This window comes from Anabrus simplex, chromosome 2 (assembly GCF_040414725.1).
Source record: "Anabrus simplex isolate iqAnaSimp1 chromosome 2, ASM4041472v1, whole genome shotgun sequence".
Lineage (NCBI taxonomy): Eukaryota > Metazoa > Arthropoda > Insecta > Orthoptera > Tettigoniidae > Anabrus > Anabrus simplex.
The window spans coordinates 921,013,618-921,029,263 of NC_090266.1; the positions used below are offsets into that span (position 1 = coordinate 921,013,618).

Below are 15,646 nucleotides of genomic sequence, written 5' to 3' on the forward strand. Positions count from 1 at the left end.
TAATTGTCAATAAGGATCCACAATGAAATTTATTTCATGTAAGGAATGTTTTGACAATATATTATTAGTACATCAGTTTCAATAGGTTTTACTTTTTTAAGAACACTACTAGGGCAACAACCAATATAAAAAAGAATGACATTTTCTATAGATGTGAATGTGAGAACATACCCCTTTAATTAGAGAAAATATTTTCACAACATGATGAACACTAAATTGTAAAAAAAAACACGTTATGGACACATCAGTGATTAACATTTGTGCCAAGTATTCAGTGTTTACGATGAAACAAAATTTTAGCGAATTGTGAATTTTTAAGAATTTTATATTATGTTTTTCAATGTATGTGTGCTTTTCTGAGTTTTTAACTTTATGTATGTTAGCTGAAGATGGTCCTAAAGGAGGACCAAAACTAGCCCTGAAATAATAAAACAGGCTATTTAATATAACTGATATAGTGTTGATTAGGTGGAACATCCTTTAAGGGGCCTTCACTCAAATTAGGAAATCATCAACAAGAAACATGATCATAAATTACGATGGAAAGAGAAGAGGCACAATGGCATATGCGTAATTCAACGCTGTCCTCCTTCCATGCAAAGAAAAAAAATTCTTATCTTCAGCAACTGAACTTTTATAAGGTAATTGTAAGTTCTATTTAGTGGAAACAGTTCTGAATTTTATACTTCATTTTTAATGCTCTTACTTACACTAAAAATCCACACTTTAAGATTTTGTATTTTGCTTTGTAAGAAAATCTTATGTGATGTAGAAAACAGACTTCACCATTCAATTTAGCATGTTAACATTAATTTCAGTGACCTTTAACATTTGAGACAGCAGAGAAACAATTTTATTTTGCAGGTCAGTGAATGGAATGATCTATTGGAACAGACTATAATATTAAATAAAAACTTCTTTGGAAATATCTTACACGTAGAAAATCAACAAAATGCAAATTCCACTATCTAAGATATACTTCGAAAGTGATCAACTTTCTAGCTTATATTCAACACTCACTTCAAATGCTGACTTCTGTTAAGAAAAAAAAGGCCCTCTTGCCCTCAAGTTAAAGTATATACACTGAATAAAAACTTATTTGAAAGTAGATGTAACATTTAAAAAGACAGGAAATCAACAAAATGTTAATTTTTATTATTACTGACATTTTTTATTACCTTTATTATTCTACACTCACTGCACATGCTGCTTTCATTCTGATCTAAAGGGAAGTGATTAAGGAAAAACTGATATTACAGGGTCATACACACAAATCAATCTAGCATGCAATCAAGAAACTATATTCTATTCAGGTACAACAGAAGTTTCCTTCTAGTAATATAAATCAGTGATGAAAACCTTGTTCTTTTGAGTGGAGTTACTCTTCTTTTATAAGCACATACCTAAATACAGCCAGGAATATGTTATTATACTATATTATAATCTCCACAAGACCATACACATTCTGTACATGTTCCTTACTGCCAGCATGCTCTCTCAACTCATGAGCAGAATTGGGATTTTAAAACATTCAACACAGTATTTTAGGTTTTACAAATGGAACATTTGGATCTAAAATTCACTTTATAAATCAGTTTCAACAAAATTTAATGATATCATAGTCCAAGAGGATATGTTCAGTTTGAAGGAATATATTCTGGATTGTTAAGGCTTCCCACTTCTAGCAAAATTTTGGCAGTAGTAGTATAATGAGAACTCAGCAACAGCTAAGGTTAAAGACATTTAAAAAAGTATCAGCAAGGCATTTATTGCATATCTCCTCATGAAATTTTGTTCAATTAAGAATAAAGTGCGTAAGTTTACAATTAAATATTCAGCAAGTCCTTCAAGACTCACAATTTTTCAACACTGACTACTTACTTTAAACCCTCAGTCCAGGGTATCTGGTGCATTAGCTGCAACTGCACACCTGGGCAAAACTTGGTAGGCAGGTCCACGTCTGGTAGGGGTGATCGTTGCATTCACAACAGCCGAGTTCTCTCAAGGAACAACTAAGGGTGGTATAACCCTGAAGAGGATACACCTCTAAGGGACAGAAGAACCATCTCAGGGGACAGACACCTGCAGAGGGAGCTTCTTCAGCCATACTAGAGTTGATTGGCCAATTGCCAGTTAGTCCAAAATTATAAAGCTGGATAGATTAAATGTATGTCGAACTGGCAAGGATACAGGACAACGATATTTGGCACGTGGGAAACCACGAACCAGAAGGATGGTCAATATCAAGGAAGAGCTACTCGCATGTGGAAAAGACTACAAACAGACTCATAATGGAGTGCAGGACAGAAAGACTAGGCTTGCTACTCACCAAACCTCTACACTGCAAGGTAGAAGAGGATCAACTAAGTACCACCAATTTTATGAGCTAGGGAAGAATCTTAAAGATTATACTGTAGTTTTCAAATATATCAGTAATTTTTAAAAAAGTGTAGCTCCATGGCTAAAAAGTTAACATGGTGGCATTTGGTCCACGGTTCGCCACATTCATTTCCGGCCAAGTCAATGATTTTGAATTTCATTAATAATTCTTATGGCTTGGGTGCTGGGTGTTCGTGGCACCTTCAACATTAGAATTCATCTTAGGTAGGGCTTCATGCTCACAGATGCGCAGGTCGCCTATATGGCATCAACTAGAAGGACGTGTACTGGGCTTCGCCGGAGATGACGTGCAATTATTATTATTATCATTCTTTTTTTGAAGAAAGGAAATTCCCATATTCCCTTGCACTGACACTAAGTAAAACCCCAAACATGTGTAGTCCTTGAGTGCAGTGTATTTTTAGTGGTGTACAAGCCATCAACTTATAGTCATTTAAGTATCAATTATGAATCTCATGCTAGGCTCATAAATCCCTTTTTGGCTCTTAATGGAGTCTAGCAGACTCCTCATCTATACAGTATTCTTTCCTTCAGTACAGAAACATACAAAATATGCTTACCATGTCTACCACCATCGTGGTCAAATAAGGAAAAATGCGTCTTTGTTTGGATTATACAAGTTCTGCAACATCGGACACTGTAGAGTTTCATGCTGAATATATCTTTATCCTTCTACTAAATTTTACTGCCCTATATTTTGAGGATTAAAGAGATTTCAGTTTCTGTTTTAATAGCTCCTCATTTCTTTGCCACCACTTTTATAAGCCAGTTATTGAACACATTTCCAAAAATCATCAGATTTTAATCATTTGAAACAATTAATTCACTGATTTTCTTTATATTTAGCCTGAAACTCTACTGTCTACTGGTGCAGAAATTTTATAATCCAAATCAAGAAGCATTTTCCTCAATTTAACCACAATGGTTGTAGAAATAGTAAGCAAGTCATATTTTGAATGTTTCAATACTTAAGCATGTAAAATGAGCAAATCAACACCATATTACCAGATCTTACATAAAATTATATATTTTAATAACAACTACACATGAAATATGCATGTGCAAATTTAACTGGAATCTGCTCTGGGGAATAGGCTAAACTAAGATTTGAAACCAAGTCTGCTCAATAGAAGTGAGCTGTGCATAACTGGTACATTAATTTAACAACACTTTTAGCTTTATTAACTTCACAACCTGAAATATTATACCACCTATCAGACAATACAGGAGACAATATTGAAAAGTATCCACATCAATCCCTGAAGCATGCGAGTGCCATAATACTACTACTACTACTACTACTACTATAAGAAAAAAATTAACTGAGGAATCAACATAATAAATGATTAAGAAGACTGAAATAAAGTTATATATAAATTAATTTAAAAAATACTGAATGACTCATGATTGTTGCTATAGGCAGCTTTTACAATCAACAGATTTCTGAAAAATATTTGCAAACAGTTTAGTCTATTTAAATAAGTCTGCTACACAATGAGTGGGGGTACAAATAGTAATTTTAATGGCCCTCCCTCCGGAAAGTCCTTAATACTGCCTCCCATAATATCTGATAGGTAATACACACTGCTTGAGTATTTTCAATGTGAACAAAGCATCTGAACTAAAATGATTAATATTCTGCTAATCACTGAATAATCTTGTCTTATCTGCAGATTACAAAATTAGCCCAGACAAAAACCATTTATATGATCTATTGTTGCACCTAAAGAAATCAAGTATCTGTCAATATCCAGCATCAGCTGACGATGGTGGTCGGCGTATGTGTGTTGATCTCTATCAATCACCAATTTCAACGTTAACACTGATCGTGTAGGACAAAATCTACATAGAACCTGAAACAGGAAAATAAATTATTTGCAATAAAATGACAACTCATGTGCTGAAATAACTCGCAGAGCTATCAATTTATTTACACTACAGACCTTTATGCAAGGTCTCAATTCCCCAATCACAGCTTGAGAGACAACTTTACCTTATCCTGAAATTATTAAATTCTATATGTTGTGTACACATTGACAAGTTAGCTTTTAAAATTACAGCAGTAATGCCATCCAGCAGAGATGAGTGGGAGCAGCAGCAGAGACATAATACACTGCAACTAATGACAATAGACAGTGTAATGTAACTGTTGATAAGGAGCTTGGGATATTGTACACTGTCATTGATCACATTTTGTTTTCTTCCAGCTTAGCGATATTAAGACGTTCAACACCCTCTTTTATAATCCCCCCTCTACCTTCAAGTGATCACCCCTCCACATATTTCTTCTCATTTCGTAAGTATCAATAGAGGCCAAAGCCACACAGTTTTGCAACTTATAAAAGCAGTCACGGCAACAACCATGACCATCGCCAGTCAGTTCATTCCCATGATAACTGAACAATATTTTCAAATTCTAATAACATGGCTTGGTTCACTCCTTTATTATGAGCTGAGATGAGTAGCTCAGACTATAAGAGTGTTGGCCTACTGAGCTCAAGTTGGCAGGTTCAATCCTGGCTCAGTCCAGTGGAATTTAAACGTGCTTAACCGTTTGCATTCCTATGTCGAGTGCGGTTCGACATTAAAATATTACACTTGCGCTCCGATGTCGAGCTCCACTCGACATGGCAATATCTCGTACTTTCAGCGCTTGTATGACAACTGTGCCGTGTTCTGGTATTGTAGAGCTATCTAACGGTCTCTGAGAGAACATGTTTTCCTATTTACAATAGTTCGCGGGAATTGTGGTAATATTCTTAAGCTCTGTTATTCTCGAATGTTTATGCAAGTTCACAGACGTTGTTGTTTGAATGTAAACATGGCTTTTGCTTCGTCTTCACTCACGGAACTGGATATTTTAGAACAGTTAGTGGACAGTGATAGTGACGATGATGAACCAACAACTGACTTGGATGATTTATTAGTGAATAATAAGTGAAAGTGAACAAATATTGATAATGAAACCGGAGGTGGTGAAGCTGTTCGTGGTGCAGAAATTAATTAGGAGTGGAGCAGAAAGCATACACTAAGGGAAATGGAGTTCAAAAGGTTAAGGTGGCACTCGGGAGATAAAAATAGGTATTTTGGTCATCTTGGAAAATATTTTTTATAACTGAAATGGAAAGAATCGAGTTTCTTCTTTCTTGTCACAAAGTTATTTCGTTGAATTCAAACAATTTATCACTTTAATAATGCTTTGTTTGCCAGTCTGCACACAGCAGAAATAGGCGCGGCATCTGCTGAACTGCTTTGTTAGGTAATTATGTCATTGTCATGCTTCCATTCAATCAAATATGCCTGATCTTTGCAATTATGCATCCATGGGATGGGCCAAACATCCCCCCTCCCCCCACACCTTCTCCCGATGTATTTATACAGACTCAAGCTGTAAGATCTACCATATTACTGAATGAATTTATAAAGCCTGTTACGGACTAATATTTCAGTACTTGACTGTCACTGAGCAACATTTGATGCTTGTATTGGTATTCCTGATGGTACTACAATAGTGCCGACAACTATAAATTTTGTTATTCTTGTATGTTTAATCTTCTTTGTGGGTTCTGTGGTGGTAGTCAGTCTGTTTACTTTTGTGAAGTACGCGCGCAAGTAACGTCTTGTAGTTGCGTATCAAGATACTGTTATTATTGAACGACAGCATGCTGTAATAATTGATAGCTTGTATTCAAGGGAATAAACACTTGAACTTTGCTTTAATGTTATTAATGTCCATTCGGTATTGCCACTCCTGGCTTGTAGGGAAAAAAAAAAAAAAAAGAAAAAAAAAAAAAGAAAAAAGTACAATAATCATCTTGCCATGCACTAAAATCAGAAATATACATAGAGTTCTGGAGTAAACCAATAAGTAATGTAGCAGTGCATGCATCACATCAGAGTTCATATTACATAGATATTTTGCAAACAGACTAAGGATACTTCAAAAATACCTTATAATCCCAAATATCACACGCACTTTTTTAAAACGAAATAGAGCTCCTTAAATTGGGGTGTGGGTCATATTTAAGCCTTTAGTGCCGTGGTCCCCATAGTACACTGAATACATTGTTCCGAAGATGCGCCAACAGCAGTTTCATGTTGCACGACTTGGCAACGGCTGAAATCTCGCTCAGTCGCCCACTTCTGCGTTACCTGAACCACATACTGTGGCAGATGATTAATACTTTGTGTTCTGAGTGAAGAAGCATCAGGGGTAACAAGTGATGAATTCAAAAAAGCATTTGCAGTCATTTACTGTCAGTGAGAAACTTAAAGTTGTAACGGAAGCTGAAACTATCGGAAATCGTGCCGCTGGCAGAAAATATGATATTGATGAATCATGTACTCGTGATTGGAAGAAGAAGAAGGAAATGTTCTTAAAAAGTAACGGTGATCGTAGAGCTTTTTGAGGGCAGAGTGCATAGTTTCATGAAATTGAAGAATGGTTTTATAAATACGTAAATGAAAGACGTAAACTAGGTTATGGAGTACTGTGTCAACTAAAATCATAAGAAATCACAAAGGAACATATAAAGGAGAATTTTATTGCAAGACGTAGGTGGATAAGGAACTTTTATCGAAGAAATGGACTGTTACACGAAGGCGTTCTGTACCCAAACATGGACAAGGACCAAAGGGATAAAGGCAGAGCCTACTTGTCATTATTTGGAAGCAAGTTCGGGGTAACTCCCAGCGTGAAGCCAGGACGGCATACTCAAACCTTCCAGTAAGCAGAGCGAAGGAATACCTAAGAAAAGATGCTGAGTTTATCTCAATCACAAGCTCTCTGTGAGAAGAGAGAGGGGCACATTTTTCACGATCGAAATCTCAAACCCATATTCAAAACAGCTTAGCCAACGTTGTTTCTAGTACTGTGCAAGTTAAGGATTTTAATGAAAATGTACTGAACATGAGTTAAAAGGAGCAGTCCATCAATACTTGATTTTATAAGGGCCTGTGACATGCTTGTTCGTGGTAATATCGTAAAGAAAAAAGAAACAACATATTACATAACAGCAGAAATTTCCATAGGGCATCTGGCAAGTCTCCTAAAGCCACTTGAGACAGCGGAAGAACCAGGCATCACCCAAGAAGAAGGCGAGAGGTATATTATAATGGATTGTACAATTGAGTCTCATCCGGAAAGGTTTTAACTAGCTTATAAGATTACTGGCCATCTGATTACTGCACTCTTTCTTTCGCGATACTCTGCTGATAGGGCGTACTCAAATTTGGAGAGGGGGAATTATCCCAAAACACGCCATCTTTTTGGCGAAATTATGTTAGTAACTAGACATCCCCTCCCATAGATGCTCTTTCATACTGTCTTGCGAGGGTCAGACATGCCAGTCACAGGCTACAATTTCCTTTATGTGTGAACTTTTAATGCAGAGAATAGCTGAAATTACTTAATTCAAGTGATGCATAGTAGAACTAATACTGGTGAAATAATCGAGTGTGGGTTCAGGTTAATTATACTTTTATTTAGAGCACGAACTTGAACTGATGTTCTTGTTATTATTATTGTCTTCATCAACCAAACCAAAGAGGGGATGATTGCAACCGGTATGTATGTATGTTGGGTATTCAGCCCAAAGGCTGGTTTGATCCTCCACAGTTGTGCCAACAGCTGTCATAGATAGCCTAGGTGTCACTGAAGAGGCATACTAGGGAAGTGAGTGAGGTAGTTTCCTTGTTGCTTACCTCACTGGGCCAGAAGTTGCTATTACATATCAGTCTGCCAAGCCCACTGAAATTCATGACATTTTCACACCATTCATAACAGGGAGTGGCTGCATAAGGAATGGTATTACTAGCATTGCTCATACCTCTCACTTTCACCTTGCCAAAGCCAAGGATGAGACTGAGACAGGTCAATGAAAATAAATTTATTCTAGCCCATACCAGAAAACATAGTGCACTGTAAACACTACTTTTTGCCAGCAAAAGCATTGGAACCAGTATAATAATTAATATAGTGAACAGTGACACAGGAGTTGACACAAAGACGTGTCGCTACTAAACAGAATGCGTTTGTTTCATTAATAACCCTGTATTAGTTTATCTGATCCTGGGACATTGGAACAGAAATCGTTTCATAAAGTGCGTGTTTGAAGCAGACGTGCGTAACTGTATGTGTTGTGTGCCACAGTTACCGAAGGAGATTCCAGTGTCAACTATCATAAAATTTCATCCTAGGAGTTCCAGTTTTCACCTGATCATCATTGCAGGAGTGAACCGACCAATGGTTTTCCCGTAGTGACCAAAGGCATCACGAGGAGTGAGGCTGAATTCATGCTTTTTTAAAATTTTTAAAATCATGACTCACAGTGGAACAGAATGTCCATTTAAAGTTCATTAATTTATAAATAATAACTGACAGTGTTTCTTTTGTTTAAAATGTAAATGTGCTAAATTAAGGGCACAGTGTTCAGTTAGCACCAAGTCTGAGTGAATTAGTTTTTTTGTAAATATGGAAAGATTTGTTTTGAGAATTTATTCTTTTATTTCATTCTCGGGTATTTTCTCAGATCTGTTTTCCATATGCATAAAATGTGAGCGCTATTAGTTACTATGGGAATGTTCATTTAAGAGGAACTGGTACTCAACCAGGTTTATTATCATGCATGCAAATTGTATTTAATGTACATTAGTCATCCCAGATGGAAAGAGTGCTGCAGTGAATTTTTGGAGATCGGAACCAATGCCCTCCATTGAATAATAGCTAGGCCCCTATTTGTTTGAATTTTAAAGGTGACCACACATTTGCGTTTGTCTATGTAATGTGTTTGTCAGTATTTGTCAAGAATTAGTTGTTAAGATAATCACACAAGAGTGATATCATGCTGGACGATGATCTAGATGTTAGGCTCCTTTAAAACAACAAATAACAAGCTGGTATTATGCTATCGTATAATTTGTTTCCTTTGGGTTACCCAGTCATCCTGTTATGTGAAGGTTGTTGAGAAAGATATTTAGGTAGTCAGCTGAGACATGAGTTGGTCCATGATAGCAGAAGGTAATGAAGCCGAAACTTCTGGTGGAGAATATGAAAGCCATATGGTGGGTCAAGATATTCAGGGCCTTATTAAAAAGATAAAGTAACTGATGAATTATGTGTTGCCACATTGAAATGAGCGAACAAATTAAGTTATGTAAATTAAAGTCTAGAAAGGTTCATTTGAGATTTAAGCCCGGTTTCTTCAACTCTGTGTTAAATGTTGCTTGTTGTTATTAGCTTTACGTCCCACTAACTACTTTTACGGTTTTCGGAGACGCCGAGGTGCCGGAATTGAGACTCGCAGGAGTTCTTTTACGTGCCAGTAAATCTACCGACACGAGGCTGTCGAATCTGAGCACCTTCAAATACCATCGGACTGAGCCAGGATCGAACCTGCCAAGTTGAGGTCAGAAGTCCAGCGCCTCAACCGCCTGAGCCACTCAGCCCGGCTAAATTTTGCTTAACACATAATAACTAACAATTTTTATTAATTTAACACTTCAGTTAAAAGTAACCTGTGATGCAAGTGTAATGGACTAGTATAACATGGAAACAACTCTCTAAACCCATGGGTAAATAGTGGAAATATCGAGGTGAATTAGTATTATTATGATGAATATTATTAATTTTAAATGAATAAAAACTCAAAAGTCAATATGGTGAGGTGCAGAATTCTTCATATATATCTAACATTTTAACAGCTGATACACTGCTATACAATATAACAAAAGGATATAAAATATAAGAATCAGTACAATGTCAATACTAACAGTTTAGAAACATAATTTACTTCTTTGTAAGTTACCCACAATAATTTGTTTCAAGACTTCCCCCCCTTAGCAAGTCTGTAAATACCTAGGTATGTAACAAGTTCTTTATTTCTATTAAAAACAAAAGGGCAATAATCTCGTAAAGGAATGTTGAGCCCAAATTATTATTATTCTTGGCCTATTTCCCAATTTATTGGGGTCAGTACTTGTAGATTTGGCCCAGATTTTCGGCTGGATACTCTTCCTGATGTCAACCTTATGCCGAGGGATGTATTCACTACTGTGTGTTTGTGGTATTTAGCAGTATGGCGTGTTTTATTTAGGTGAAGAGAAATGTATTAAAACTAGTGCAAAATCCAAATCTCCGAGCCAGAGCAATTAACCATACGCAGTTAAAATATTTGGCCCAGCAGGGAATTGAACCCGAGGCCCTCTGAACTGAAATCCAGTATGCTGTGACCATTCAGCCAAGACAACGGACCGCAAATTTGGTTCTTTTCAATATAAAACTCTTTAGCACCGTAACCTACAATATAGGTCTAGCTCTTACACAGGATAAAAGGATTACTCATTCAATACAGATAGACACAGGAGATCATATGAAAGCACAACTTACTTGAAATAGTTGCCTTGCCAGCCATGAATGATGATAAAATAAAGTCTCATCATATGCCTGGCGAGCAAACCCAATCAAATCTTCAGTTGGATATCCTTCACGAAAATCATTCACAACAAGAGTCAAAAATCGATGGAAGTACTGCAAACCCCTGAAAAAGGTAAATAACATCTTAGTGAAAGTGAATTCTAATACTGGAATTAAGAGAGTAATTGGAGTAATTGGTTCATGATGATGAAGATTCATGCAGCAATATTCTCAACCGAGGACCTTGGGCTAATGGCTATGCAGTCTTGGTATTTGGGTTACCACAATGGATAAATATCTCTTTCATTGTCTGTGTCGACTATGATATCAAATTATCAAATGAGAAGGTCCACCAAATTCAACACAATCTGTATTACACTTTTGAATTATACATTAGTTTCCCATAAGATTACAGGTTTTGTTTCGTCATGGGAACATCTTCAGTTCGTTAATGGGAAACTCAATATTTAAAAAAAAAATACAAGCACATTTTAATTCTTAAAATATATTCAATAAATGGCCTTTATTTAAGGTTTTAGATATTAAGGTCACTGACTATGTTTGTAAATATGCGATTGTAGTCTATCACGTGATCACTCATGGCTGAGTATCTGTGGTAGTTCTTCCAAGCTAGGGGCTTTACGTCGCACCGACACAGATAGGTCTTATGGCGACGAGTGGTAGTTCTTAGCCCTGGCATGTTCCTGATACCTTGTAACAAAATTTCTTCCGGTCTGACCTATATACGTAATGGTATAATTTGCACATTTTAATTTATAACACCCGAATTTTGAAATTTTTAAAAATATTATTAAAGATATTAGTGTAACAAAATATTTTACAGTTTGTGTTGCTGGTCCTAAAAGCGATTCATAAATTACGTCTCTTGAAAAATTTCATAATCCTATAAAATTCACTGTTATTATATGTGAATATGGCAAATTTCTTATTCTCTTCTACCTTCTGTTCTTTCAATTAAGTAGTGACAGGTTTATTTTGTATTTTATTTATAATCCTGTCTACAAATTCTTTATAAAATCTATTGTTACATGCTATACAGTATATTCAACATTAAAAACTTCATATCTGGTTCATATTGAAAGGAGATAACATACAATAGAAGGAAATTTGATTGATCCAACTTTTTTTCAATACTTCAATATTATGTATTGATAAAAGGTGGATCAATCAAATTTCCTTCTATTGTATGTTACACAGTATATGGTATTAATTTCTTTTTTTTTTTTAAATTTTTTTAGATCCAGAGCTGACAGAGGGACACTAATGCACTGTAGATCACACTAAAGATACCGGCTCATTTAAGAGCTCCTGGGAGTATGGAATAATTTTTGATCATGTTAATGGTCTGTGCTGGTTTCCTAAAAATATTAAACGATAGGTTTTTATTATTTCTAGTAACTTCCAAGTCTAAATCAAACTGACTGAACTACATTGCCACTACTTTATTTAAGGCCATCGTATGTCACTGTCAATGATTATGAATGATTTACTTTTCAGAATCTGTTTCAGTTGTTTGTATTATGTTGGCTGGATACCTATTAACTGTTTTAAATTTAACATCTGAAAAAATTCTTCATTATCATCTATGTAGTTTTTTTCAGACATTACCGTATTTACTTGTGCGTTAGACTACCCCTGGCTTTTCGAGACGAAGAAAATTATAAAAATAAATCTCGCATATAAGACCCCCCCCCCAAACATAATTCGTCAGAGAACAACAACGATTCCGATTCGAAGCGGGTACAAGTCTTATTGCAGCTCTGATGACGTCGCACAAATAGGTGAATAGGCCTAGCTTCGTGTCCGACCCGTGCATTGCAAGCATGCATCAGTCATGCTATATGTCTGTGTTTTTAATTAAGAATGTCCGCCAGCGTAATGGTTAGCACAATTAGTTGCTGTTCTCGGGAGTCTGACTTCGATTCCCGGTACCATACTGCCAGAGCTTTACGAATGGCAGGAAGGTTGATATCATAATCTATAATCTTCATTTCCGTATTGACGAATTACACAATTAAAAATAGGAAAGAATTTCCACCAATCAATACTTGTTTATTGCTTATATTAAGCTACAGGACCGGTTTCGACCCCATGTACAAGGTCATCTTCAGCTGAACCATGAATACATTTATATGATGAAGCTTTGATTAAATTGCATTGTCAAAGGAATGTCATATCATGATGTGCATTTAGTCACATACAAATGGGGCATGTCTTTACGTGAATTGGCATATATGTCAGTATGTACAATATTGCAACTGTATGTCTAAAATATTATGTTGAGGTCCTAAAATTAGTGTATAAAACATATCTTCACTTGAACTAACTTATATAAATATGTACAGGATAAAATACAATATATAAAAAACATTTCGTGCACATGAACATTCGTATCTTGCTTGTTGGTCACTTCATCAACTCTCGTATTTAAGTCCCATTTACAGTTGTACACTCAGCTGCTGTTCTTGGAGTTTAAAAGATATGGTTGTAAAATTGCATAAGTAAAAGATTTAGTCTTCATATGGGATAAAACACTTTCCAATTTTAAAAAAGTTGCCAGATATATGGATAAAATTCGGCTAAAATATGTTCAGCTCTGCTATGTATGTTGCCTTATGTTAGAATCAAATCTTGTTGTCCTATGGCGTCCGTTTCTTTTCTAACCACGGTTAAGCGTTTTCAAGTGTTACATTTAAAAATATTACGAGATCCAAGCAACATAATACAGAAAAAACTGAAACATTTTCTAAAAAATACATCATTCATACTCGATAACAACACATCTAGACTTATTGTTATGAATCGTAAACTGCCATTGCTAAAGAACAACACAAAACACACAAAAACTATATACCAATTAGGCCGGTAGTCAAATATAGAAATACCTCTACTAATATAATATCTCATTCATAGTTTCCAAAAAAAAAATTGTACTTTTCATAATAATAGTTCAATTAAAAATTCCATAGATTTCTGTAATGTCACAGAGAATATAAAAATACAACCTTCCCATACAATTTAATCCTTTGAATATAACTACAATGTATGCTAATATACCAATTCTGAATACAATTAAAATGATTAATGACAACTTATTACAATACCGAAAACTGAGTAGACATGAAATAGATGAATTTTTAACTATATTACACTTTGTTCTTACTAACAACTATTTCCAATTAAACAATAATATTTATCAACGGGGAGGACACCCCATGGGAACCCCAGTATCAGGTATTGGAACCTTTTTGGTCAGGGGTTCGATGCCACCTCATCTAGAAGACCAAAGACATCCAACTGATGGGTAAGCAACACCCCTCTGGACCATGAGGTCAAACGCACTTTCCTCCACTCCATGATCTCAACTACCAGCTTCTCGGGACAGTAGTACGTTTGCGGCTAAAAAAACTGAAATCTAGCTTACAGGCACAGAAGAGCCGAGGAATTCTAGGAATGCTATTTTATAGCAAAAGAAAATCAGCATAAATGCAAGGTTAAATTTAATAACTCGTGGTAAAGGGTAAATTAACACATGCACTGATTATAACAAAACACTGCACACTTGGTCAAATAACCCAAATATGGCGTGAATTTCCGCTTAAAACATTTCTGATTTCAGTTCTTCATCGAGATAGGTTTTCATTCAAAGTTTGAGTACACCTTATCGACTGTTGACAAGTTAAAAGCATACCTTAAAATTCTGTAGCTAGTGTGAAATATGATGGGTAAAAATTAGCATCTCCATTTCGATACCTGGGAAACAACTTATGCATAATCTACGAACCTTGTTTTGAGTGGTTATTTATCCTACAATGTTAACACAATACATACAGCATAACACTGGTTCGGAAAATAAACCCACATCGAACAACATTATATGCACACAACCGTAGGGCAGAACCTACTTTAGAGCAAAATACTGTACATCATAATAAAAATCAAAATGTAAACACAAACATGCACAATTTCCTTGACAGAACACAAATATGACATGGCTGTATCATTGGGAAAATTAGTGTGCAATGACTGCTGGAATAGGCCCAAGATGCGAACCAACAACCTCCCATCTGTCATGAGGAGGGATCTAAAAACCCTATACATTTCATATTGCGGGGAGGGAAAACCATTCTAATTACACTGGTGTTCGTAAATCATTACATGCATTATGATGAGACGTGGATCACATTAAAATACACAAAAAAATTTTATTATCTGCCTTAGATAACCATAACACATAGGACTTTCAGCCCGTGGTCTGCTCTGATTGTTTGACATGGCAATGGCAGAAAGGTCATTCCGCCTTGCCATTAAATCACTGAGCCTTGACATTTCACACACCCTTGGTTAAAACCCACAGAATTCCACACTTCTTTTCAATTTAAAAAGCCTCTTTTCAAACACAACATTCTCGCTTTCACATATACTGGATATAAAGAAAATTCTCATCTTTAAACATGATTGAAGCATGCAGCCGAATAAGGGTCTATGTTACACCCGGCGTGTTTCGAGTTATGAGCTTGAAAAGGTCGGAGAGCTTCAGTATGCCTGGTGGAAGGCAAGTGCGCACGTAGACCCTTATTCCGCACAAGCTCATTCTCTAACACAACTTGTGGAAATCGTGTCCGACCTTACTCCGCCAAATAATCAACATGGGTACAAATGTAACATAGACCCTTATTTGGCCGCACGCTCCAATTGAGGGCATCATTCTGTAGGTCAAGCACAATAACACTTCATTAATTGTATGTCAAGGCCTTACTCTTCCAACAACTCAGGGCCGGTTCTACCACTTACTGGTAAAGTAGTGCGTAA

At 36.0% G+C, this 15,646-nt stretch overlaps 1 protein-coding gene across 1 annotated transcript in view; it reads right to left on the bottom strand.

Annotated features, from left to right (window-relative positions):
* Nucleotides 1-1,115: 1,115 nt before the first annotated feature.
* Nucleotides 1,116-15,646, bottom strand: part of LOC136864555 (putative protein PLEKHA9) — an 89,664-nt gene continuing 75,133 nt past the window's right edge. Inside the window, exons 4-5 of the mRNA XM_067141694.2 lie at nucleotides 10,787-10,937; nucleotides 1,116-4,253 (exon numbers count right to left, since the gene is read on the bottom strand). Coding sequence (XP_066997795.2) covers nucleotides 4,083-4,253; nucleotides 10,787-10,937 — 322 coding nt within the window. The 3' untranslated portion in view covers nucleotides 1,116-4,082. The remainder of the gene's footprint in view (nucleotides 4,254-10,786; nucleotides 10,938-15,646) is intronic.